At 54.2% G+C, this 25178-nt stretch overlaps 1 protein-coding gene across 1 annotated transcript in view; it reads right to left on the bottom strand.

The window, feature by feature from the left end:
• The window catches only part of Col27a1 (collagen type XXVII alpha 1 chain), a 110443-nt gene that overhangs the window by 44750 nt on the left and 40515 nt on the right, over positions 1-25178 (bottom strand). Inside the window, 14 exon segments of the mRNA XM_048340049.1 lie at positions 723-767; positions 2028-2081; positions 2460-2504; positions 3730-3783; positions 3940-3993; positions 6382-6435; positions 6973-7026; positions 8134-8187; positions 11240-11284; positions 11734-11787; positions 18811-18855; positions 19824-19877; positions 22038-22082; positions 23414-23467. Coding sequence (XP_048196006.1) covers positions 723-767; positions 2028-2081; positions 2460-2504; positions 3730-3783; positions 3940-3993; positions 6382-6435; positions 6973-7026; positions 8134-8187; positions 11240-11284; positions 11734-11787; positions 18811-18855; positions 19824-19877; positions 22038-22082; positions 23414-23467 — 711 coding nt within the window.

Raw genomic sequence — 25178 nt, 5'->3', positions numbered from 1 at the left:
AGCACTTCCAAGCTGTTTCTCTGGACTTGGATAATTGAAAGTGATCGACTCTGTGTGTGTGTGTGTGTGTGTGTGTGTGTGTGTGTGTGTGTGTGTGTGTATGATTTTTATGATTTTATTATTATTTGGCTTTTTAAAAACTGTGGTACTAAGGAATCGAACCCAGGACCCCATGCATGCTAGGCAAATACTCTACCACTTACCCACATTCCCAGCCCAATCAGACTTTCTTAATGACTACTTATAACCACCTCCTTGCTGCAGACCTTAGCCTCATTGCCCAGCTAGCTGAAGCCACGGGTTTGAGTTTCATCTTCTTTATAATTTAGGGAAACCAAGACCACAAGTCCCTGGCGAATGGTTCTGCTTCACTGGCTAGTGGTCCAGTGGAGCCCAGTAATGATGGTGAAGGGGTCTACCAGTTCTGGGAGCAAAGTCATGTGACCTTCCGGATGGGTAAATGTGCCCAAAAAGGTGTGCAGAGTCAGGTAGAGTTATCCTCATTTAGGGATCTCTTCTGTCTGATAGTACTGTCCACTGAGTACTCCCTTTATAACCTGGGTCTCCCTCAGCCCCCTCCATCCCCAACCACAGGCATCTTCTCCCTGGGCAAAATAGTCTACAACTCCATCTTGAATAGCTACACTATTGTGACAAGGGCAAGGGCGGGAACCTGGTACCATCCTGGCTGAGGCTGGAACGAGGTGGCTGCACTAACTCACCTGCTCGCCCACGGGCCCTGGCCTTCCAGGATCGCCTGGCTCACCCTGCAAAGAGACAAAGAAGATCATGGGTTGGGATGGAAAGATGGGAGTCTGGGCCTCCTGGGGAAAACTTCCCAGAGCCACGGGCCTTTACTGTCACTGGTGGAGAGGGATCAGGAGCTTCAGGGACCAAAGAACACTGGGACAGAAGCTCTGCCCTCACATAACTCTAGTCACCCACCAGCTGCCCCTCAGCACCCTGATATTTATGTCCTGCTCCGGTCCTTCCCACCATGTGTAGGTGGAAACAGAAGCCCAGAGAGGTGGATTAAGTGTGTATGGTCACACCGTATGCTAGAATGAGAGCTAGGTCTGGGATGTTGGTCCTCTCCTTGCATCAGACTGTGCACCACAGGGGGAGCAGGTGCTGGGGTCCTAGGCCTCAGCCTCTGGCTATTCGAAGGGAGACCATGCTCCTTTGTCTTCCGAGGCCTTGCCTGGCAACTTTGGCTCACGCTGGGCGAGGCCTGCCCTGCCAGTAGCCAGGGCACCCTGGTCAGAGGCGAGTAGGCACGTGGGAAAAATCCACTCAGATGTGTCAGCCTTCCACCACAGAAACCCCACTGGTATCTGAGGGACAGCCGTGACACCACAGAAGGCAGGACGTGGCTCAAGCTGGCCAGAAGCCTGGCTGGGAAATGCATGCAGCACAGCTGTGTCCTCCCCTTGAGTTCTTGCCCTGGACCTCATGTTCACAGAGCCCAGAGGGCCAGTCATTGCTCCAGGAGGGAGGGCAGACATAGGCAGCCAGTGTCCACTCTGGGCCAGCCCTACCCTCCTTGGGTTTACTGGCCTGCCTGTAAACCCGACCCAAGAATCAAGCGCACGAGTGAGAACCTTCAGCTCTGCTAGTGCTCCTGCCCACATCCCAGCCTTTCCCAAGGGGAAACCCTCTGAGGTGGCCCAAGGGTTGGGGAGTCTCTCCTTTCCAGCTCTGGGAAGGTTTTGATGGATAATTTCTTAAAGTCTTGTTAATAAATATAAGGTATATTTATGTACAAGGGGGGCATAAAGAGACCCAGAGGAAAAAGTGGACCCCCCTTGATAGCTGTGCTAGGTCCCACCGCCTGAAGGGTCCCTCTCAGTTGGATATTTAGGTTAGGTCCATTTATTATCCCCTTACCAATAAGGGGATAGGAAGAACACATTTTTGTTCTCTCTCCCTTTTCACAACTGGCATAGACTACAGAGCCCTGTATCCTGAGGCCTTCAAAGTGGGACCCAGCCCTCTCCTCCCACCCCAGCACCCCCAGGTGCCCTCACCTTCAAACCATCAGGGCCGGGCCTTCCAGGAAATCCTTTCCTGCCCATTTGACCCTGGAAGAGAAGGAGAGGTAAAGAGAAGGGCCGAGGAGCCCTGAGGAACTCTGGGGGTCTGGCACAGAGCTAGAGAGGGAATCCAGACATAGGCCCTAAGTAAGAGATCCCCACTTCCTGGATGGACATTCCACACTTCCAGCCTTGACTGCTTCTCTCTGATGAAGCTAAGAACAGCAGAGACATTCATCGCAAAGACCAGGGAGAAAGCAGAACCACCAAACCCAGCCTGCAAAGGGCATGCTGCCTCCCATCTACCCTTTCTCTGCCTTGTCCAAGGTTCTTGCTGCTAGCTGCTCTCTGGGGGCTCTGGCTTGGTGTTACCTGTGTTTACCTCCTCCTGATCCCACTTCCCCCAGCCAGCCATGTGACACTCACCTCCAAGCCGGGGACTCCTGGAGGCCCCATGGGTCCCTCATTTCCCTAGAGGTAAGTCACAAGAACAAACATGGAGATAGTTAGGCTGGTTTCTTGGAGAAATACTGGTGTGCCTCAGTTTCCCCAGAGTGGGGATGATTGTCCTGGAACACAATGCTTGGCTCCGGCTGAGTCCTGCACAGCAATGGTGCCTCACTCTTTTAAAGCCACCCTCCCCTTCCACCACTCGGGATGTTTGGAATGAACGAAGTGGGGGCGGGGGGGGGGGGAGGGAGGATTGGGGATTGAGTCGTTTGCAAGTGAAGGATTCGGTTTTTCTGCACGGCCATTTGAGTGCAGACAGAGGCCCGTGGCTGGCGCCATCCTTCCCTCCCATTTCTTCTCTCCTCCCCAAGGGCAGGGCATACATGTTCTCCAGCCTGGCTCTTCTGGCTGGCCTGTCCCGATCCAGAGCTCCCTCCAAAGCTTACCCTCAGCTTTTATCCCATTTCCAAGAAAGCAGCCACACATGGCGGCTCCCGGGGCCAGCACTGGGCCTCTGCCAGACCCAGAACCAGCCCTGAGATGGGATCTGTTTCGAGAGATGAGGCTGCTGCTTGATCCTCCCAGGCCATGTGCCAGGGGGCTGGGAGGAGCCTCAGGCACCGGCAGAACCTGGTTCTACTGTGGGTGCCCACAGAGATCTGCTGACTGCCCTTCACTGGCTGTGCCAGCCACATCCTTCTCTAGGGCTGCCCTGCTGGCACCCAGGTGTGTGGACCATAACAGCGCTGGGCCTGTAGCCTTTATCATGGACCCTTAGGCTTAAGCAGATCTGGGTTCAAGTTAAGTTCCTGTTTGCTACTAACCATGGGGTCTGCACAGCCCTCTTTATCTGTCTGGGTCCCAGCAGCCTCACCGGTGCTATAAGCCGCTGACTCCTGCCCTCCCATAGGAACGCCCCAATAGATAAATTGCTCCTGAGAGCTGGGTAGAGGCAGTGGTTGAGTGAGTGAAAAATCTCAGAGCAACAAGCAGGCAGCAGAAGGAGGGAGCGAGACCTGCCCTGGTTAGGCAGGCAGGTGACCGAAGGACCCTGGAAGGCCCCAGGGGCAGGGCTGAGAGGATAGGACTCAATGGTGTGCCCATGTGATGAGGCCCTGGGCCACATCCCAACCCAGGGACTCTGGCCCAGCACTAAGGTCTCTGGTACCCTGGACAGAGCATCCTGAAGTTGCAGATGAGCCAGGAGCTGTGGGGGAGGCAGAAGAGGGGGGGTGGTTCTTCTCACCTCTGGCCCCAGCTGTCCATTGGGTCCTGGCAGGCCTCGGGCTCCAGGCTTACCCTGGGAGAAGGGAATAGAAAGGGAATCAGGCTGTCCCTATGTTTCTCTCACAGGCCACAGGATTCCAGCTCCCAAGCCTGGGCAGGGGCTGGGGAGAGGGGGGTTCACAGAGTCATTTGCTTTTTCTACAAGGGCTGTACTGGGCAGAGAACTCACCTTCGTGCCTTCAGGGCCATTGTCTCCAGGTGGGCCAATGTCTCCTGGGAATCCCTAGGGTGGGATAAAGAGGCAGGGTCAGCAGGGACTGAAGGAGAAAGGCTAAAAGTGTGGTAAGCCATGAAGGAGGGTGAGCTGGTCACCATCCATCCTGCTATCCTTCCAGCCACACCCTTCATCCCTCTCTTCAGTCCCCAAATGGAGACCAAGGTCCCATCCTGATGCCCAGAGAGTAGCTGGGAAACCGTGAGACTGCACAGGAGAGGGCCAAGGTTGTTGGCCCCTACCTGGCGTGCCGGGCCAGAATTTCTCAAGCATCATGGAGTTAGGATGCTGTGGACACCACTCTGCCAAGCCAGCCGCTCCGTCCAAGAAGCCTGGCCACCCACCACAGCTGTTCTACCGGCGGGTGTGTTTGTGGGCATGTGGGCACTTCCCTGCCAGGGCTGCTGGGACATGGAGACTGTTGAAAAGCATCAAGGCTATGAACTGTAGCTCCTTCCCTCAGAAGCTGAGAGCACGGGGGACATCCTGGCCCGCTGTGCTAGACTGCCAGGAAGGGCGAGGGGGACAATTCAGCTGGGACTGGCCATTGAGCATAGAGATAGGCACTGGGCCAACGTAGGTGCTAGGGTGTGCTCTGTCTCCCAGCTATGGAATCAGCCAATCTAAACAGCACAAACACAAGGCAGGTAGAACCCCAAGGGTCTTTGGAGAGAGTCACAGTCAGCCTGACTTGCTGCTGCATATGTTGGTCGCACCAGGGGACCTTGAGGAAGCTACTTTGGGGCTCTGGGTCTCAGTTTCCTCGTAGGTAAGTGGCAGGGGGACTGACTGTCCTCCCAAGGGGGAGACTCGCCATGCTCACATCCCAGTGCCTGGCACCAGGAAGGACCTCATAAATGTGAGTGAACGAGTGCACTTTCCGCCCTCCCCGGCCAGACTGCTGGGAAACCCCGACTCGGAAAAGTCTTTTTCCACAGTGACCAGTGGATGGAGGAGGAGAAGCCAGGTCCATTTGTCTAAAGAGAGGGCTGTGCGACAGCCAAAGTCAATACCAGGGAGAGCTGGACTGTGGCTTTTAGGAAACATGGCTTCATCCATCTGGAGATCCTACGAGCCATCTTTGGAAAGTTCTAGAGAACCACAAAGCTTGACTTGCCTTGGCTACGGGGAGTGTGTGGAGGAGCAAGGCCCAGAGGCTGAGAGCTCTGGTGGGAGGTGGGGAGGGCTCTGGCTGGGGTGGGCCCTGGTTTAAACAACATGCCCATGTCAGAGAGAATGCAGGGGAGCTCTGCTGGCTGGCATCACTCCACCAAAGGTGGACTTGAGGTGGGCGTGGCCAGGGTAGCCTCTTTGTGATGATTTTCACATGGCTAGCCACTCTCAGGACTTCCCTGAACTTGATGACAGCCAAATCCATCCATTACTGCTTCTTTCCCCAGCCACGAACCAGAATTTGGACCTTCCTGGGTGGTTGGGGCAGGAGCTCGGGGTGGGGGGGTGGGAGGCTCTGAGAATGGAGCCTGCGAGCCTCCAAGGTACAAAAGCATTAAGGGTGGAGGGCTCTTCTGATGACTCTACAGTCACCCCAGAGCCAGCACGGCCACCAGGCTGGAGAAGGGCTCTGAGAACAGCTTGCAGTCCCTAATGCTTTCAAGAGTTCTGTAGGTAAGAGTGAAGGGCAGAGGTATAAAAGGACAGAGGGCTGATCTGAGACTTCCTTCCTTCCTTCTTTCTTTCTTTCCTTCCTTCCTTTTTTTTTTATTTTTTTTTTTGCCAGTCCTGGGCTTGGACTCAGGGCCTGAGCACTGTCCCTGGCTTCTGTTTGCTCAAGGCTAGCACTCTGCCACTTGAGCCGCAGCGCCACTTCTGGCCATTTTCTGTATATGTGGTGCTGGGGAATCAAACCGAGGGCTTCTTGTATATGAGGCAAGCGCTCTTGCCACTAGGCCATATCCCCAGCCTCCCCTTCCTTCCTTTCTTCCTTTTTTGGAAGTACTGGAGTTTGAACTCAGGACCTCATAATTGCTAAGCAGGTGTTCTGCTACTTGAGCTTTGTCCCCAGCCCCTCTTACATCCATTATTTTTCAGGTAGGGTCTCAAATTTTTGCTCAGGGATGGTTTTAGGCCACAACTCTCTTATTTACACCTCTTATAAAGCTGGGATGACAGGTACATGTCTCCACATCTGGCTCTTTCTGGTTGAAATGAGGTCTTGAGACAATTTTTTTCTCTCAGCCTGGCCTCAAATGGCAGTCCTCTTCATCTCCACCTCCTGAATAACTAGGATTGCAGAGATGGGACACTGCTAGGACTTTGAACTGTCTGCCTTCCTTCTCATTGTGGTGTGACCTCCAGCAGGTCCTGCCTCATCTCTGGGCCTTAGTTTCCCAGCACAATCCCAGCTGCAGTCTGACATAGGGACAGGACAGCACATACCTCAGGTCCAGGGGGCCCAGGAAACCCCAGAGAGCCTTTGTCTCCAGTTCTACCCTGTGGAAGAGAGGGGGGCTGTAAGAAGGCTGGGGTGAGTGAACCCCTATATTCTGTTAGAAGCCTACACTACCCCTAGCTGTGGGCAGTCAGAAAGTTCTGGAACACATGGATGAAGTCTGCCTAAATCTGCTTAAAAAAAAAATACCAGTTATTCTAATGTCTCTCCCTGTGCTTACCAGCGAAGGTACTGCAGACAAGTCCATCTACTTTTCACAACTATGATTCCCTGTCTGCTGAACAGCAGCAACAGTAACAATCCCCTCCTCCACCTCCAGCTTCTAGGGTATTGGCGCCCCTCAGGTGTCAAAGCCAAGTTCTCATCAAAGCCAAGAGAGCTCAGGGTCTGTACAGCATGCTGGCCACTCCCTGGTCCCCAATGTCATCATTAAATGGCCTCTCCCACCCTGCTGTGCAGGAGGAGTATGGAAAGGCAACCTAGTCACATGCTCTGTGGTCAGTTGGGGAGTCATCAGCTTCTTTTCCTGAGGTCAATGTGCAAGCTTGGGGGTTTTGGGGGAAAGGAAGAAGACTTACCAGAGGTCCTGGCTTCCCGCGTGCACCTGGGAGCCCTGGCAGCCCCTGGCTCCCCTGGAAAGCACAGTGGAGGGGGTGAGCAAGAGGTAGAAACTGGAGAGTCGCCATGGGGTCTCTGGCTCTCCCTGACCTTTGTTTCTGGCCTGGCTCAGGCCTCCCTGCCTGGGTCCCCCAAGGCTGGGCCCAGGACACTATGGTGAAACAGCAGCTCTCTCCTCCCAGGTCCCAGGGCCAGGAGGCCCTGTCACGTCCTTCCGACAGTGGGGCCTAGAACACCCAGCCTAGTTGGGGTGTCATAACACAGGGCACTAAGGCTGGGTCAGGAGAGCGGCCTGACATCCTAGCCTGGCGGGCTGCTTGGGAGAGGCCAGATGTGGCCACACCACACAGCGCGAGACACAAGCAGAGGAGCCTCAAGTCAAGGCTACCACAGTTCTTCCCATGTTCAGTTCTGCAGTGAGACCGATTCTTCCCTTCCTCCCCCCCCCCCCACCTTCCTCCTTCCTTGCCTCCCTCCTTCCAATTTCCCTGGGAAGGGTAGGACCCTGGAGCCGAGCTGCCTCAGAGCCACCTAGGGTCCCCCCTTCAGGAACCATTGGCTGGAAGAGGCTGAACATTAAGTCCCTGGAACCAGAGGAGACACTGCTATCATGACAGGGGCACAGAGCCACTCTGGATAGAAGGAAATGGTCTCTGAGCAGAGTGGTATAGAAACGGGGGTGGGGAGGGGTGTTTCAGGCCAGCAGCAGTGTGTGCCAAAGGGCCTGGGACACAGTCAGCAGTTCTGTGGGTGTAGAGCACAGGGCCATGAAGATGGGGGGGGGGATGGAGCAGGAGAGTGTCAGAGGGCCCCATGAAGGGGGTCGTGCATGTCTAGTTTGCAGCCAGGATTTCTCGGGATGTATGAGGGATCGGTGGCTGGTGTGGGAGCACAGAGCATAGCTGTGCCCTCAGGACAATCTGGGGCAGGGAGGGAGAAGGCTAGAGGCCTGGCAGTTTGGTCCCTGGGGAGGGGTGACAAGCAGGTGGACGGGGGATGGAATAGACAGGATGGTCTGCATGGGGGGCTTGCCACGGGGGGATCAGTGCCCACCCTGATAGGAAGCCAGGACCAGAAGAACAAGGAGCTGGATGGAGCATGGGAGCAGGGTACACAATTACCTTGTCTCCTTGAAAGCCGGGGTCGCCCGCCACACCTGGGATCCCTTGTTCACCCTGAGTACACATCAGCAAAGAAGATTATGAGGGGGGCCGTGGGAGGTCCAGCCCGGTGGGGTGGAGGCTGTTCTCAAGGGGGAAAGAGAGTTTGGGAGCAGCAGCCCGTTAAGAGTCACAGGCAGGCCCTGGGGGTTTGGGAAGCAACGCCAGGGGGTAAGCTGGCCTGGCCGAGGGTGCACCTGCAGGAGTTGAGGGAGCTTGGGGATCACCAAGCTTTTCTTGGAGAATAGACGCTTCTACAACGGCTTTTCACCGTGGCTTCCGTATCCTTTAGCTTCTGCAGCAGCAACAGGCGCGGTCACACAGTGACGGGGGAGCCGGTAGGTACAAGGTCCCCGCCACAGAGGCTTCTGAGAGCCAGGGTCTGCCGTTTCATGTTTTTCTTCATCAGCTGTCACTTCTTCCTCCGGTGGCATGATCGGCTTCAGGCTATTTCTGATGAGCTAACTTTACTCCACTCCCAAAGAAATCAGATCACCTGACCTCTAAAGACTGTGTGCAAATTGCTCCCAATCATACACCTTTTCTTTTTTTTTTTCTTTCTTTTTTTTTTGTGTGCTCAGTCCTGGAGTTTGAACTCAAAGGTTTAGGCATTGTCTCCTTGCTTTGTTCACTAAAGGTTGGCGCCCTACCACTTGAGCCATACCTCCACTTCTGGCTTTTTGCTAGTTAATTGGAGTTAAGTCTCATGGGTTTTCTTGCCTCGGTTGGCTTTGAACTGAGATCTTCAGATCTCAGTTTCCTGAGTAGCTAGGATTACAGGTGTGCGCCACTGGCTCTTGGCTGGGTGTGTGTTCGTTTTCTAAGACAATGTATTGTGCAGGCTTGGAGACAGATTCTGGCTGTCAGAGTCTTTCTTTGCTCCCTCCTTGTTCCAGTCATGTTCTAGTAACTTCCAGGCACCAGCAACACTGCAACACCAGACCGAACAGAGCACTCGCAGCGGGAAGAATGGGGACTCACAGAAAACGCACACTGCAGCCAAAGCTCTAACTGGCAGAGCCTCCCTTGGCAGAACAAGCCACAATCGAAAAGAAGACTGTTTTTGAACTTACTTTAGTTTTTCCAATTTGGAAAAGCCTGTTTAACATCCTGTAGCTTGAGGAATCAAGGAACTTTTTTATTTTTTAGTAATATGCAAAGGGAGAGTGACAAGCTTAAAAAAATCAAAATAGAAAAAGAAGGAACGTTTAAAACACACATTAGGAAATCAGGAGAGTGGATTGGAAGAGAGCCCGGCCTGAGTACAAGGTTTCAAAATGTGTCTCCCGGCTGCGAGAGGGAGGGAGCCAGAGAGGTTGTAAAGGGGACTGGGGCCAGGCAGGGTCAGGAAAATCTGGAGTTCTAGGCTAGAGAATACTCCAAAGGGAAGGCTAGGGAATGACGGGGGGGGGTGGGGTGGTGGTGGTGTGTGTGTGTGTGTGTGTGTGTGTGTGTGTGTGTGTGTGTGTGTGTGTGTGTCTGTCTCCAAGAGCAGAAGAGACTTCTCCCTCTCTCCCTCTCTCCTCAAAACACGTTTGCTTGTCCTCAAAACCATAGGTACGACAAATGATTCCTTCCCCTTTCCTTTTTCCAGAACTTAACAGCAGCCCGGCAGCAGCCGGAAGTGGATTGGAAGAGCTCGTTTCCAGGGTCCTCTCTGCTGAGTGCCGAGAGGCTGGCTGGGCAGAGATGCCTATGGAAAGAAAGCCCAGTGCCTACCCATGCACTCATCTTCAACTTCCTTCTTCCTTGGCCGCGACTAACTTTTCCATTGCTCTCATGTCTCAAACTCCTAACAAAGACCCACTCATTGAGGGGAGGGCTGTGAGTGGAGCTCAGTGGGCTTGGGGAGGGAGCCAGAGTAAGGGGAGGAAGAGAGGCCTGTGACAAAGGCTGGAGGAGCCGACGAGGTGGACACAGGTAGAGAAAAGGCTGAGGTCAGCATGATACCTGGCTGGCTGCCTAGGAGAGGAGCAGCCTAGAATTCTGGGTGTAACTCAGACGTGCTAAGCTCCTGACAGTCCAAGGGCTGGATTAGCACCTTTGGTCCTATGGATAAACCTCACTGTCGCTTTGGCTCTGTCTCTCAGCCGTGTAGTAGAGCAGGTCACTTCCAGGAGCCCCATCTGCTCTGACCTGCCAGCCTCCGTTCACCTTGGCGGTGGGGCTCTCTGAAGCCAGGTGCCTGACCCTCTCTGCTTGGTAATCCTGTGGCCTCAGGCAAACTTCTTGACTTGTGGTTTGGCGGTGAGTGGGCTGATACATGCAGTATGTTCACTGGCGTCTGGCACATGGGACCTGCTCTTTTGTCCCTGGTCAGCAGGAGCTGGGCTGTCTGAGACAGTGCAGAGGGAGGCTGGCCATGGAGCAGCCAGGCAGCAGGCAGCCCTTCCATCTCTTGGAGATGCTTGAGATGCTTTCCCCAAAGCCTTGACACCCTCTTTGGGGGGGTCGTTCGTCTTTCCAGAGTCTGATAGGGAGAGCAGGGACTTGGCATAGGCGCACTGGCCCCTTCCCTATCTGCCATTTTAATGCTGTGTGGCTCAGGCCAGGTGCATGCTCTGCTCTGGACCCCAAGACCCAGCTCTCCGCTCCCAACACCGTTTGGCACAGGGTGTGGCAGGAAGAGTTCAACAGTGAGCTTGCAAAACACCTCCACCACCACCACACACCCCCGCCCTCGGCCCTGTGACGGCTGGGGAGACAGGTGGGGCTCAGGCCAACCTGGGTTCCTATACTGCTGTAGTCTGTGTGCTCTCTGGGGCTTGGCTCCTAGGTCATGGCACATGTACGCATGGCCTATTTGAACCTCCTCTGAACCTCCATCCACCCACCAGGCCCCACGCTGACCACAGCTTGCTGTGAGGATCCAGAGGCCTGCCTTGACTTACCCCTGACCCTCACTCAGTGGTCCTCCTCTCCTATCTGCCGTGGCTTATAGGTCCCCAGAGCTGTCCACCTGAGCCCCACCCAGGAGGAACGGGGGTGGGGGCAGAAGCTGGGGGCACAGATTCATGCTGGGAGGGGTGGCATGCAATAACCCACAGTACAGTACAATTCCCATCACCTTATCACCTTTCAGTCCGGGCTCCCCCATGCCGCCCATCAGCCCCTGCAAAGGCAAAGGCCCAAAGTTGCACAGTCAGGAGCTGGAACCCCACAGTCACTCAGGAGCTGATTCTCCACCCAGGGTTTAGTTCTAGTCACCAGAGGAGCATGGAGGAGCTGGGAGACATAGCTGTGGGCCTCCACTTTGGGGACAAACCAAGAAGGAGGAAGATGTTGATCAGATGGGGGTGGACCAAGCTAGGCTAGGCTGTCCCTGGAGTGAAGTCCTAGCACAGTGTGCCTGCCCTTGGCTCACCCTTCTATCGAACGGTTGAGGTTCACCACTAGCCATTGTGTCCCACTGCCCTGGTAATGAGCCACGCTAGAACTTTCCAGGCCCAGAACCACATTCATGCCCCGCCCCTTTGGGGGTCTCTCCCCACAGCCATCTGAAGCCCTTGCCCTCTGTGGGGCCCAGCAGATGGGATCCAAACTGGAAGAGCCCTCATTTACCTTCATGCCCTTGGGTCCTGGGTAGCCAATTGGACCCAAAGCTCCCATGTCACCCTAGGAAGAAAAGAAGACACAGTGAGGAGTGGCGGCTGGCCTGGGAGGATAGGTTCCTGAGGTCCTGGGAGCTAGGCTTCTTCTAAGGAACAAAACACATGCCCTGAGGGCTGGGAATATGGCCTAGTGGTAGAGTGCTTGCCTCGTGTACATGAAGCCCTGGGTTCGATTCCTCAGCACCACATATATAGAAAAGGCCGGAAGTGGCGCTGTGGCTCAAGTGTTAGAGTGCTATCCTTGAGCAAAATGAAGCCAGGGACAGTGCTCAGGCCCTGAGTTCAAGCCCCAGGACTAACAAAAAACAAAACAAGCCAAAACACATGCCCTGAATATAGGAAAAGTCCCTCCCACCGTTCGCTTCCTCCCTGTCTGTCTCATACAGATGCCAGCCGAGTCCCCGCCTACCATCTCTCATTACATGTTAGATTTCCATCTCCTGCCACCAAAAGGATGCGGGGAGGGGGGCCTTTCATTTGACTTCTTTGCACCTCAGTCTTCCTCTATAAAAATGAGGACAAGGAATCCTCTCACGAGAGCTGCTGCCAGGGCTAAATGAAGCATAACTGGGAACTGGGATCCTGCCAGTGAAATGACAAGGGCACGGCCTGCTACCCTAGAGGCCCATGCGGCTCCTCAACAGAGCAGCAAGAGAGGAGCGAGGCAGCCACTGAGGTGGCTCTGAAGGTGCAGAGGTCAGCTCGGGACCTGGGAGGCGGCAGACCCAGATGCAGGCCGATCAGACGGAAGGCTGGGAGGAGCCACTTGGTCTCCTGACCCTCTGCCCCCACGTGACACGGAGGAGTGTGGCACGTCAGCGTCCCGCGCTAACAGGTGGGGCCCGACAAGGCCATGTGTCTCGAGTGCTGTTTCAGAAAAGGAACTGTTTTGGCAGGGGGACAGACTTGGCGGTGTCTACAGGCATCTTTGGTTATCACAACTTAAGGGGGAGGAGGGATACTGGCATCTGCCGGATAGAGACTGGGAGCCCACGGAACATCCTGCAACGTGCAGGAGAGCCACTCTCTCCGATCCCAGCAAAGAATCAGGCAGCCCCAGATCCAAAGGAGCTGGGGTCCCATGTGAGGTCACTTTAGAAGAATCCTTTTTTTAAAAAAAATTATTATTAAGAAGCCCATCCATCCTCTCTAATGGCACACTGCCTTCCCTCTCCCTTCCCAACCATCCTTAGGCATGGATATCACAGTAAGCCTGTATCCAGAGAAAGAGACTCTGAGAATATCTTCTTCTCTCCCTGTGCACCTTCTGTAATTGACCTCAGGTTGACTCAATCAACTAATTAACATGCTCAATCTCTCTGTGCCTCAGTGCCCTGACACCCCAATTCAGGCTCTTTCGAGGCCCCTGTTGGGGACTGGGAGGTTGAGGCACAGCTTAGATGCACTGGGGGCACACCCCCCGCCCCAGGCAGCCAGGCTTCAGAATGGGGTCTTGAGCTCCTATGAGGGCTGTGTGGCGATATTTGGAGAGCAAAGCCAGGGAGGGTGGGAAGCCCCTGTGGAATGAAACAGGCAAGGGCACACGGGGAGCAATGTAGACTCACAGATGCAGCCTGGCTAGGCTGAGGCGCCTCTCAGTACCTCTCCCCTTCCCACCTCTCCTGCCCCTGAACCCAGCCTGGCCTTGGCCTTGGTCCTGCAGGGGGCTGGCTGTGTGATCTTGGCAAAGCTCCTCCTCTCTGGGTGTCTAGGATCCCATCTGACTGGGTATAATATAGTAGTACCACCTCCCGGCTGGAGCCTCTGCTAACAACATCGGCTTCCAGGCCCCACCAAAGAAGCCTCAGCAGCAGGAGCCTAGGAAGTGAGCAACCAGGCCCCCGACACGCCACAGCCGTCACTTCTTACGACAGACCTCTGCCGTGAAGATGCCCATTTTAGAGATGAAGATACCCCGAGGGTCTTAGGGGTTGGGGGTTCACACTAGGCAGTCCTTTCAAGGGCTTCCAGGCAACACAGCCGTCCATTTGTGGAGAGGAGGGACAGAAGGGAGTGAAACAAAGCCAAATCAACTGGCTGGGGTGGGGAGGAACAGCCAGCCCTCTAGAGAGCAGCGTTTTAACAATCTCTGCTGCTGCTGCTCTCCCACCCTGCCCGCCCCTTTCCTGCATGAAGGTGGCCGCCCACAGTGTGCCCTTGAGGTGCAATAAACAGAGCAGGCTCTGCAGGGAGGGTGGGGGAAGGGGCTCCCTCAGGCCACGGGCCATGGGCAGGACAGCGCCATGAACACGGGCTTTCCTCCACACTCTGGCCTGAAGGCTGCTTGCATGGGGCCTGGATGTAGCACAGGCTGGGTGGCAGCCTATGTGGAGCTGTGGGGGTCAGAGGCAGAGCCCCATGCCCCCAGAGCCCCTGTGTCTTGCTGGAGGACCTGCTTGGGCTGGGGGGGGGGAGGGTTGTCTTCCCACCTCATGGCAGACATGGGTGCAAAAGTCTCCCCCCATGTCGTTCTGCTGTCTGAGCTTCCTCTTTTTCTGTGACCCCAGTATCCAGCCCAAGTCAGGGCCAGACAAGCACTTAATGAGTGTCAAGGCGGGAGCCATGTCTGATTGACACCACCCCGCCTCCCAGCAACCTCTCTTTCAGGAAATAGCACCTCTACCTCTTTCCAAGAAAGCAATGGAGAATCGGCAGGAGGGGAGCAGGGTGGGGACCTCACTGAGCATCTTCTCTTACATCAGCACAGCCCGGCACCACCCAGCCCACATTCCCACACAGCCCTTGTCAGCACCAAGGTCGAACAGCAACAGCATGGGGTAGGGAGGAAGAACCTGAACTCTGCACACAGGAGGCCGTGTGACCTACAGGAAAGTGCTTTGCCCTCTCTGAGTCTCAGCGACAGTTCAACCTTGAGAAGGAGGTCAGGTACAAGAGGCTTTGGGAAATGTGAATTGATCTGGGTCCCTGACCTTGTTTTTACAAAGAAATGACCCTTTGATGACAGAATATATGGATTTGTCCACTGTGCCACGTGCTGGGGGTTTGGCTGGATCACATGTTCTTTGAGTCTCATCAAAAAGAAGCCAGCCAGGTGTCAGTGGCTCAGGCCTGTAATCCTAAGTCGAGAGGCTGAGATCTGAGGAGCACAGTTCGAAGCCAGCCCAAGCAGAAAAGTCCATGAGACTCTTATCGTCAATAAACTACTCAGAAGAAGCTGGAAGTGGCACTGTGGCTCAGGTGGTAGAGTGTTAGCCTTGAGCACAAAGAGGCCCAGGGACAGCGCCCAGGCCCTGAGTTCAAGCCCAATGACTGGCAAAAAGAAGAGGAGGAAGAGGAGGAGGACGACAGCAACAACTAGCCAAGATTCTTTTAATGTCACTAAACAAAAAAAAGACAGATAGCGTCTTTGTTGAGCAGATTCTAGATTCTGGCAGCTTTCCTGTAGGGCAGCCAGGAGGGTTTGATTACTCCAAGCAGCGGTTTCCAGGTTCTGTCACCTAAGAGTCTACCGGAAGCCACTGTCAGCTTACCAGTCCCGGGGGGTGGGGGGCATTCAGACCAAGCCCCACACTTGTACCCCCTAGCGGGTGGGCATCTCACAGTTTCTAGAGCCCAAAGCATATCCAGCACCCTCCCACCCACCCCCAGGGCAGGGAGAGGCTCAATAAATGTTAGCTTGTCCCCTCTCACCCTCCCTCCTGCTGCAGGCACCCAGGGGACAGGAAGGCTAGCTGCAGTCTGCATGCAAATGACCTCCGCTGACTAGACAGGCAGGGACCAAACCTGAATCCCACTAAATGATTATCAGCACATGGAATTCTGTTTGCTCAGCTGAAAAACCACATCCTCTGGAAGCTATAGGTGACTCACAGTCCCTTTTCACTTTAACTCCTTGGTAGAAAGTTCCTGTCTAGCTCTTGGAGGAGAGCAAGCCAAGCACAAAGCAAACTGTTCTTCCAAACGTGTGCATGCAAAGGGACACTGGCTTAGTTTTCAGCGGTGAAGTGGGAGGAGGGCAGGGGGTGGGGGGAGGCTGCAGCTCAGGTCCAGGCCCGGGACCCCCAGGCACAAGGACAAAAAATTCTTCCCTTTGAAGGTGAAGGCAATCTAAATCACTGGCCACCGATGGTGGCCAAAGAAAGACACAGGGCCCGTGGAGGCTGCAGGGCAGCAGAGATGGGCTCACTGATCAGCTGTATCATGTGGCAGGCACAGAACCTGAGAAATGCAGAAGTGCCTAGAGCTCTGCTTACAGCTCAGCTCCTAGAAAGGGGCTCTGTCCAAGGAACTGGGGGCTGGGGGAGGGGGTAATGACTTCTAACCAGGCCTCCACCCTCTCCTGTCTTCCATGTGACCTTGATCAAGGGCCTCAGTTTCCCCACGAGCTAAATGAGATTCTCAGAGACAATGGGAATGGTCCCGATGGGAGTAGATCCAGCACGTAAAATGACACACTGTCCAGTCGCATTTGAATGTCAGATAAACATGGAATGGCATTTCAGTATAAATGTGGCCTGCACATTGCATCTGATATTCAAATGTAACAGGGTGAATTGTATTTTATCTGGCAACTGTAAGAATAAAGGGCAGAGGTGGGAACTGAGATTTGTAAGAACCAGGAGGGCACAGGGTGAGTGAGGATGGCCTAGCCCGGACAGCCCAAACCCACGCAATATTTGTACCCTTAAAAGGACACAACCCAGTGGACACTGAGGCAGTGGCAAACAGGAACACATGCCAACAAGGACAGCCAGAGCACGTAAACATCACTCCAGATGGGGACCAGGATCACTTCGCCTGAAAGAGTCGGGGAGAATAGGCAGTGTCCATCTTACCCCTGTGCGGCTTTGTCAGGGGACAGTGAGGACAATGCCAAGAACACTGAACAACGAGGGCTCTGTTCAGAGAAAGCGGCTCCCCAGAAAGAGGGAGTTTCTAACACCCGAGGTGCTTGAGTTAGAGCTTAATGACCCTAGGAACAAAATGCTCCACAAGGGATTCCTGCTGAGCTTAGAAAGAGCTGGGCAACGCAGGGCTGGGGATATAGCCTAGCGGCAAGAGTGCCTGCCTCGGATACACGAGGCCCTAGGTTCGATTCCCCAGCACCACATATACAGAAAACGGCCAGAAGTGGCGCTGTGGCTCAAGTGGCAGAGTGCTAGCCTTGAGCGGGAAGAAGCCAGGGACAGTGCTCAGGCCCTGAGTCCAAGGCCCAGGACTGGCAAAAAAAAAAAAAAAGAAAGAAAAAAGAAAGAGCTGGGCAACAAGACTTCCAGGGACTTCTCTAACTCTCAAGGCCACACATGGCTTTTCCCAAAAAGTCTAGGTCGGCACCTTGTGCAGAAGAAGGGGCTTAACAAAGTCCCAGTAAGTAGATATGAAAGACAATGAGTGTATAGTGTACATGTTAATAACACTTCCTCGTTCTCGGCCAAGGCAGACATCACTAATCAATTCCAAAACATATTGCAAACTATGGTATATGCACATACATTTGTGTGTGTATAACAATAACAACAATAACAACAATAGCTATTATTATAACCGGTACTTCTGGAGTACTTACTGCACGGTGGGTGCTTCCTATGTATTAGCATACCTAAATCCCTATGACATTCTTCCAATTACATACTAATATTATCCCCCAATTTATACATGAGGAAACTGAGATACAGAGAGGTTAAGAAGTTTGCTCATGATTGTGATTAGGCCAGCAGAAGAGCCAGGGTTCAGGTGATCGGGTTCCAGCAACTGCTCTTTTAGCCACTGGGCTTGACTGGGCTATGGCATCCTAGCACAAGTGGGTGCTACTTATTGATCCTCCTTCCCAGAGAGGCTTATGAAGTTCAAGGAGCTGAGGCAATAACTGAGGTTCACAGAGCCAGGAGGTGGTGATGAGATGTGGACCCAGGTGGATTCTACCTCACCTACCTACCTTACTCAGGCTCTGCTTCCGCCCACCTGAGTGGGAGCAGGTAGCCAGTAGGGGGTTCTGGTCCACTTTTCCGGGCTGGCCTCCCCCAACAAACAGGGCACCTCAGCCTCCATCTGAACAAAGCTCCTAGATACAGTTGCTGAAGGAACAAAGCTGGCCTACTTGTCAACCTAGAGGGCAGACTACGTGTGTCCTTCAGTGTCCTCCAGACTCAAATCCAGGAGGAGTGACCCACAATTTAGAGCAGAGGGGCTCAGACCTTGTGGAAGCATTCTCCTAGAGTCATTTCCAGGCTCTGGACTGTCTTTGGCCTTTGGGACTGGGCCCAAGATCAAGTCTTGCCTCTAGGCCTGGCAGCAAGCTGTAGTGCTGCTCATAGAGCCACTCCTGAGGCCCACCCAATCTGGATGAAGTTAGAGGCTCCATCCCTCCCATTTCCTATCCCTGGGCCTCTCTAGGCCCTGGACATTTCAGGATAATATTTTCCATTTAGCGAGTACTTAGCGAAAGCCAAATCCTGTGCCAATCACTTGCTTGTGCAATGCCTACTAACCCAAACAATCAAGAATCCAAGAGGATTCTACTCTTGACTTCATTTTATAGATGAGGAAACTAGAGTGCAAGGAGTCATAGCTCAATCATACAGCCATGACACCAACCCAGGTAATCTGGCTCAAAAAAATCAGTGTTTTCAAGCAAAAGGACAAAGTCGACTGCTCAACACTGCTCAGAGTCTCAGCTCCTCTGGTGCCACTTCCTCCCTTGGGACCTGAAGCCCTCCTCAACTGACCGGGCATGCCTTCATCTGTCCAGGCCTCCCGGTAAGTCAACAGGCCAGCAGCGGCCATGCAAGTACACCCAGTCCAGGAGGCGTGCACTGATCCTCAGCTAACCAATGAGGAAGCCAACTCAGAGCCAAGGAGAGCATCTGGGGCCACCTGAGGCCACACAGCAGGCCCTCCTCTCTCAGTCCAGTGCTGCCCCTCTTGGGTTTGGGGACAGAGGAGTCTTTTCAGCAACCTTCCCTACTGTTGTTTGCTCCTCAGCTTTCGGCTCCATGTGATTTCCCCCACCCTGTCCAACATCCCCCACACATGCTCCCTGTCCCCAGCCCTAGGCATCTGTACTTACAATAAGGCCAGTGACTCCTTGGGGCCCCGGAAGACCCAGTTCTCCCTGCAATGAAACAAATCAGTGAGGTTACTTGCGTCGCCTCCTTCCACATGCACATCTGGCAGGACCTTTTTATTGTTGTTGGTCATGGGGCTTGAACTCGGCCTAGGCACCGTCCCTGAGCTCTTCAGCTCTTCATGCTCTACCACTTTGAGTCACAGTGCCACTTCTGGTTTTCTGGTAGTTAACTGGAGATAAGGGTCTCACAAACTTTCTTGCCGGGGCTGGCTTTGAACCGTGATCTTCAGATCTCAGCCTCCTGAGTAGCTAGGATTACAGGCATGAGCCAACGGCGCCCAGCTGGCAGGACCTTTTCAAATAGATCTCTCCTGTTCCGAACCACAACCTCAGGCAACATTTGTAGAATGAAACCAATGTACAGTCAGGTGCTAACCATGGATGCCGTTGGCCCCAGCTGCTCTGGCAGAAAGACATGGGTGACCATGACAGATATCCCAAAGCGAGGCAGAGACTGTGCCCTTAAGCTGAAAAGGAGCTCATCCTGCCAGGGCCTGAAGCCTGGACAGAAAGTGAAGAGAAAGCTGAGCTCCCAGGGCGGGCTGACCTGACTCTCTGGTGAGGCAGAGCGTGGGCCTCCAACTGTTTACAAACTATAAATACACAGTGGTGAAGACGCCTTGGGAACTCAGTGCTTCTTTCCTAACAGGGCCCACAAACCTGTTTGCTTTCCAGGCCATAAACATTTCTGATGCTTTGTAACAGGGTAGCAGCCATTGGGAAGTGAGCCCTGTGGGAAGGGCGGGCTTGGAGCTTTGGCTGGGAAATGGAAGTGGTAGGTCACAGGGTACCGGCCATAGACAAAAGCCCAGGTTCAAAGGTCACGCCATTTCTCCATGTGCACCCAGCTGGTAGGCCACAGACCCGGGAGCCTGTCTACATCCAAGGCTGGAACTCCTGAAATCAGCTGTGTTCACTCTGAGTCTCTTTCCCAGACACTAGGAAATACTTACGGGATTTCCATCCAGTCCTGGGGGGCCTCTCTCTCCAAAGTCTCCAGGGAACCCCTGAGGACGTGAGAGAGAAACAGGAGTAGGTTAGGGCTTGCAGCTCGAGGGTGTCTTGAACCCAGGGACACAAGGGCGATGTCTGAGAAGCCATGCACCTTGGATTTTAGGTCACCCCCACCACTGACATAACACACACACACACACACACACACACACACACACACACACACACACACACTGCCCCAGGCACAGGCCACCCTGTAGAGGAGGAAAGTAGGCTCCACACTAGATCCCAATCCAGGACCTGACCCCAGCAGAGTTGAGGGACACAGGAAGTGGGTCCCAAACTGGACCAACTGCTGACTGGGCTGAAGTTTTCAGGGCAGCCTTCCCTATCACCCACTCCAGGCCTCAGTTTACCCTTTCTAAGGAGAAGGCCTCACATGTATGATTGTGATGTGTCCTTCAGAAGCCTCACTGTGGAATCATGATCCTTCTTTTTCAGAAGAATGAAGCTGGGGAAAGGTGAGTGGCAAGGTCATACAAGGTCACACTTAGTGAACCTTGGCACTGGACAGGGTTACTCCTTTGGGGGCTGGAAGATGCTCGGCCACCAGGGCCAGCATCCCCTCCCTGAGGCCATTTCCTACTCTTTGGGGAGTGAGCAGCTGGAAGGGAGGCCTGGGGGCCTGCAGTGTGTGTGTGGGGGGGGGGGGGAGAGTTTATTCCTACTTCAAAGAGAAAGAGCAGCCCTCAGCCTGGAGTGTGGAGAAACCTGGTCTCCCCCTCCACAAATTGGAATCATGGGGTTTCTAGGGAAATTTAATTAAAAACAAAGCACATGTTTCGCCGACCAAGGGAAAAGTGAGCTTTCCAGACAGAAAAGATCTGTGGTTTGGGTTTCTGAAACTACTAAAGAAACCCAGCGAGTACACCAAACCCAAACCAATCATACAGAGTCTCTACTGGAAGCAGAGAATCTGAGCTGCATGTATATGCAGCTTTGCCTTCCCATCCCCCACCTCCTCCTCCTCCTTGATGGGCAGGACAGAGGTGACACAGCCCCCAAAGTAGGGATTGGGGTCCCATGATGGGATTCAGGCCCCCTGGTCACTGTCATGAAGAACTCTAGCAGCTCCCCAGCTACTTCTTCCCACATCTGGGAGGCAGGCATTGGACTATGAGAGCCCAGAGCGAATGTGGGGCCACAGGTGTGTGATGGGGACCACTCTGTCAGCTTCCTGAAGCCAGGAGCTGGATCTTTCTTTATGGCCCCCCGGAGGACCCAGCTCAACTGCTGCATAGAGAAGGACAGACCCCCAACCTATCCCTGTGTATTTCCAGTCTCTCCCACTGTCCCTTTCTCCACCTCCCACAGCCATGGACTGACCATGGGTCTGAGTGGTGAGAGACATTCGCCCCCACTGGGGGACAGTCCTGAGCCTGCCCACCCAACAGAGGGACCTCAACATCTCCCTCCACCCCTGAAACTTCAGTGAATGAGAGAACTGGAATGAGTGACTTTCCTGGCAGGGAAAAACCATGGGAAATCTACTTTGACAATATTAGCACCAACTAGAGATGCGAAATGGCCACCCATACAGCCACTGAAACCGGAGGCCTGGGGGCAAACCCTCAGAGCTAGGGAGATCCTTGCCCCACTGTTCACATGCTGTGAAGCCTTGAGGAAATTACGTAACCTCCCAATGCTTGGCTTTTTCTTTCTGTGTGAAGATGACAATTTTCTACCATGGTGGAAAAACATAAAGAAAGCCAGGTGACTGAAGGAATCTTGGGTCTGCCATACCCCCATCTTCCACCTTGTGTGTGCACGAATAAGAATGGACAGAGTGAAAGGCACCAGGACCATGGGAGAGACTGGGTGGCCTCAGGGACAGACACATCCCTTCATCTGCTGAGGCCCCTCTGGTGCTTGTAGACCACTGACACAAACACCCTGGGCAGAAGCCCCGCCTCCAGACACAGCTGCACCCTAGGAGGGAAAAGCCCTCGCAGAACAGCCACGCCCCCAGCAGCAGCACCTCAGCACCCAGACCCAGGACTCCTGATTCCAACACTCAAATCGGAACAGTGGCGGAGCAGGACAGGGTTTACAAGGCCAGCCTCGGTGAGAAAGGCAGCATGGCCCGTTGAAGGAGTGGGGGCGGGGGGTCCCCATAGAGTCTGCATAATATAATAGACACGGAAAATCTTTACCGGCCTACCCATCTTGCCCCTCTTGCCAGGAACGCCAGGTACACCCTGAAGAGGGAAAGATAAGGAGAGGTCAGGACAGGGCCTTGACAGAAGAGAGCCCCTAGCCACCCCCAAGAGGAAGTCCCAAAGCTTGAGGCTAAGGCTTTGTGGACCTCTCATGGTGAAATGGTTAAAGAAAATGCCCAGTGCTCCTGGAACTAGGTGCTCTTTCTCCTGCCCCCCCCCCCAAGATGCTCTGCACCCTACTTAGCCCCAGATAAGGCTTTGGTCCCAGGGGCACCTCATGGGTATTAGGCTGGGCCAGGGGCCTATGGGCAGTTCCTGCTCCGGTCTCTTGACTACCATGACTACACTGGGCTGAGGAGATACAAGTTCTGGGAATCCTAGCATCCCATCCACCGGCAAGTCAACTACCATCCTTTTCAGGGCCCATCCTGTCTCATTTGTTTATTTAGTGTCAGTTGTAGGGCGTGAACTCAGGGCCTGGGTGCTGTCTCTGAGCCTCTTTGGCTCAAGGCTAGCACTCTACCATGTGAGCCACAGTGCTACTTCCAGCCATAAACTACTTCCAGTAGTTTATTGGTGATAAGAGTCTTACTGCCTTTCCTGTCTGGGCTGGCTTCAAAACATGATCATCAGATCTTAGCCACCAGTACCCAGCTTCATCCTGTCTCTTAATGGACCTCAGGGCCAAGCCAGAGCCAGGTCCTGAGGTCAGTCTCTTGCCCTTGCCCTAATCTAGGCATAGCACCCCATCCTGCCTCATGCCACTGACACTAGGTCTGCCTCCAGCGCCTTTTAGCCTTAATCTACTCAAGTGGCCTGAGCCACCCAGGATAGGGATAGGGGCATCTGTGTAAAGAGACGGGGTGACTATGAGCTCTGTGTCACTGTGGCCGGACAGCAGCCATGGGCCATTGTAACCAAACGAGCATGGCCGTGCTCAATAAAACTTTATTTACAAAAACAGATGACTGGCCCTCATCTGCAGAGCTCTGTGGCAGAATCTAAAGGGGCCTGTTTCTCATTTGCCGGCAGCCCTAGAGAGGTTCCCCAGAACTGAGTCCTCCTGCTGACCTTGGTGCCCTGAAACTTCACGGGAAGTAAGCCCCACTCCCCACCCCCGCATCACTCAGCGCTCTGACTGAACTGATGGTCAGACTTGCTGAGGGACCTTCCATCCTGCCTTTGCACATACAGCTCCCTGGGTCTTGTGGGTGTGCACCCTGACTTCGCCCCCTCCCAGCCTCCGATGCTCCTCAAGGGTAACCACCTCCGGGATGCCACTGCAATTCCTCTCAGCCTGCCCCTGGCCTGCTCTGCTTCATGTCAGGAGGGAGTGGGAGATGGGCAAACAACCAATGCCACAGACTTACCCGTTCTCCATCGGAGCCAGGCAGGCCAAAGAGCCCCGGCAGTCCAATGTAGCCCTAGGAAAGAGCAGGAGGGAGTCAGAGTCCAAGCAGAGGATGCAGCTGTCTCTCTGTCCCAGCCCACCCTCCATGCCATCCTGCTGCCCCCTCCTCCTCCTGGCTGGCGGCAGTGGTGGCTCCGGTGGTCCTCGATGACAAAGGCCTTGAGGCAAGTGTATATGCCCATGGACTGCATGGTGCTGGCTTCCACGATGTAGTCCAAAGGCACATACCCTCACACCAGGGAAGGGCACGGGCGCTGCTGGGAGGCCCGCCCCCGCCGAGCTGGGCTCTGGAACCTGCAGAAGGAAGCCAGCCTAATACTGGGTTACGTGCTAGAGCATCTCCCACCCTTGGGATGCTGCTGGGGACAAAGCCCTCTGCAGTGGGCTCCTCCTGGGCCCAGAAGGTCAAAGCCATGGGGCTCACATGCACCCCGGGCAACCAAGTGCTGTCAAGAACAGCAGCCCAGCGGAGAGCTAACACTGTGCCAGGTACATGATCACTGCTACATTAGACCCTCAGGGACCTCACAGACTGGCTGTCACCTCCTCCCTTCCCATCGGACACACAAGGACAGAGGCTCTGGAGAGAATGCAACAGCTGGTCATGGGTACCCCCAGAAGACCCCTTAGCAAGCTCCTAAGCAGCACAAGGGCCACCCAGGCCCAGCAACCCAAGAGCTGGGGTGTGTGAGGCTCAGGCCCAGAATGCACCTGGTTTTCCCGTCCCTCAGAGCCCTGTCAGCCATGTCCTTCCCAGGACTCTGACTGCAGAGACAAAGCCTATGAAGCCCACCTCAAAGGCTCACCCCTGATCCCTGAGCTACACCCTGGCCCATCCACCTCATGCCCTGTTTGCACCATTGGCAGACGCTAACTGTCTCCCCTGGCATCTCCATCATCTGTGTCCTTATATCTTCTTCTCACTGACCTGAGAATGCCTTGAGGGTCAAGACCTAGGGCCAGGGCTCCTACCACCCTGCACTCTTGAGATGTTCATGTAGTGCTGTACTGGTAACTCTAACACAACCTCATGCCTAGCAAGCACACACTAGGAGCCAGGCCTAGCTCGCAGAGCTCTTACTGCATTTACTGCATCCTCTCCATACCTCCAGCCAGCAAGCATTATTGTGAGCATGAATGAAGCGAGAACATGTAGGCCCAGCGGTGTGAGGTGACCTGCCTAGGGCCACACAGCTGGAAAGTGGTAGAACTGACATGTGAATTAACTCATGGAGCTTCTAGCCATGCAGCTACACAACCTTCCACAGATGAGTAGCCAAGAATGGCTTATCACCACCTGCACAGCCAAGAGGTCCCTTCATCCCCACCCCTACCTCCATCTCAAAGACAGACATTTAGCAAACTTTCCAAGTAGGGCTTATATCCTAGCATTATAGATAAGAAAATGGCCCAGTGACTCCAGGAACCCAGAGCAGATAAATGGCTCAGCAGGTCTCAAGGGCTGGGTATCCAGGCTCCAAACTCTTACTGGGATTTGCCTACTTCAGAACTATGAGGCTGATGGTGGCAGAGCAGCCTGAGTAGTCCAGCCTACCTGGCTGCCCTGGGCCCTGTGACTGAGGAGACAGGAGGACTGGGGCCTTTACCTCAGCTGACCTTCAAGATGCAACGTGCATGGTGTAGCCTACCAGGTGTCATCGGCAGGTCCTGCTCTCCCAGATGGGGACTACAGGCTGGCTTGAGACTTTCCCCAGAGCTCAGAA

Source organism: Perognathus longimembris, chromosome 1 (genome assembly GCF_023159225.1).
Source record: "Perognathus longimembris pacificus isolate PPM17 chromosome 1, ASM2315922v1, whole genome shotgun sequence".
NCBI lineage: Eukaryota > Metazoa > Chordata > Mammalia > Rodentia > Heteromyidae > Perognathus > Perognathus longimembris.
The sequence above is the reverse complement of the archived record's forward strand: the minus strand, read 5'-3'. Positions and strand labels throughout refer to the sequence as shown.